Genomic DNA, 1,178 nt, shown 5'->3' on the forward strand with positions numbered 1-1,178 from the left:
TGAAGCAATAAGAAGCCAGGCTCAGAGACTGACAGGAGACATGTTGGACACAGCTGGTCACTGGTTTAACTGGAGAAATGTTTCAAACACAGACAGGAGTTCTGTCTGAATACTGAACCTTTATGAAGGTGATGCCCACCACCAGGCCTCTTCTGGGACTGGACTTGTTGAAGGCGTCGATTGAGACAATTTCTGCATCAACTACAGAAAAGTCAGGTTTTATTTAGATCTCAGCATTTCTGATCAGGTCTTCAAACAACAGAAACCCGGCCCGTTTACTGGCCGGTACCAGCGGTACCTGGTATGTAGGTGAACTGGACCTCTTTGGCCACCGGCCGGACCTTCTGCTGCAGCTCCTGGTACCGGAAACAGACCACCTTCCCTTTAAGAGTAGCYGCCAGCAGCTGCTGCTCCCCGGCCTGACACAGACCGTAAATGTTGCTCTGCGACGGGAACCGACTGAAACTGTCCTCCACCAACGAATACGACCCTCCGAGCATTCTGGACCCGCTCTGGACCCGCTCCGGACCCGCTCCGGACCCGCCCTGGACCCGCTCCCTGACGTTAGGAGAAGTTTGATTGATTGAATCTGTAGAAAAAGTCTCAACTTGTCTTGTTAAAGAGCGAATCCGTGTGAAACCGGAAGTACTTTGTTTATGTTTTTCTTCTTCTCTGGGCTGTATTTGCTGTTGGATAKAAACAGGTGATCATTACTGCCACCTACAGATATGAGTGTGTATTACATGTTATAAATGTCACCATTTTCATGTTGTTTATAAATGCTCTTTCTAAAAAAAAACACTTTGAACATTTTTWTCTATTTATGCAGTGTATTTTTTATGAAATGTTTCTTTGACTTTTCTGTTTTTTTGTGTTGAATCATTTTTRTTACATATAAAATGTTCTGTTGTTTGCACTTGTCCACAGTGCTCACATTACGCTGTTTTATGTTCTTGGGTTCTGAATAATGTTTTATTAAGTCTAGTGTGTCCAAATCATAGTCTGGTCATTAATCTTTCTTCTTGTTTCTCACTCGTCTCTGGATTCTGTGAAACTGTCTTCCTTTTCTGTCTTTTTCTCATTGTTAATTTTTTTCCTCATTTTGTAACCTTGCCTCAGATTTGTTTATTTTAAAGCTGATTTGATCTTTTGTTGTTGTTTCTGTTGCCCTGTTTGTT

The 1,178-nt window shown here is 42.6% G+C and overlaps 1 protein-coding gene across 1 annotated transcript in view; it reads right to left on the minus strand.

Moving 5' to 3' along the window:
- Positions 1–558, minus strand: part of kptn (kaptin (actin binding protein)) — a gene marked incomplete at its 5' end in the record, with an annotated part of 17,334 nt that extends 16,776 nt beyond the window's left edge. Inside the window, 2 exon segments of the mRNA XM_014023708.1 lie at positions 119–201; positions 299–558. Coding sequence (XP_013879162.1) covers positions 119–201; positions 299–500 — 285 coding nt within the window.
- Positions 559–1,178: the final 620 nt, after the last annotated feature.

Source organism: Austrofundulus limnaeus, unplaced genomic scaffold (assembly GCF_001266775.1).
Source record: "Austrofundulus limnaeus strain Quisiro unplaced genomic scaffold, Austrofundulus_limnaeus-1.0 Scaffold388, whole genome shotgun sequence".
NCBI lineage: Eukaryota > Metazoa > Chordata > Actinopteri > Cyprinodontiformes > Rivulidae > Austrofundulus > Austrofundulus limnaeus.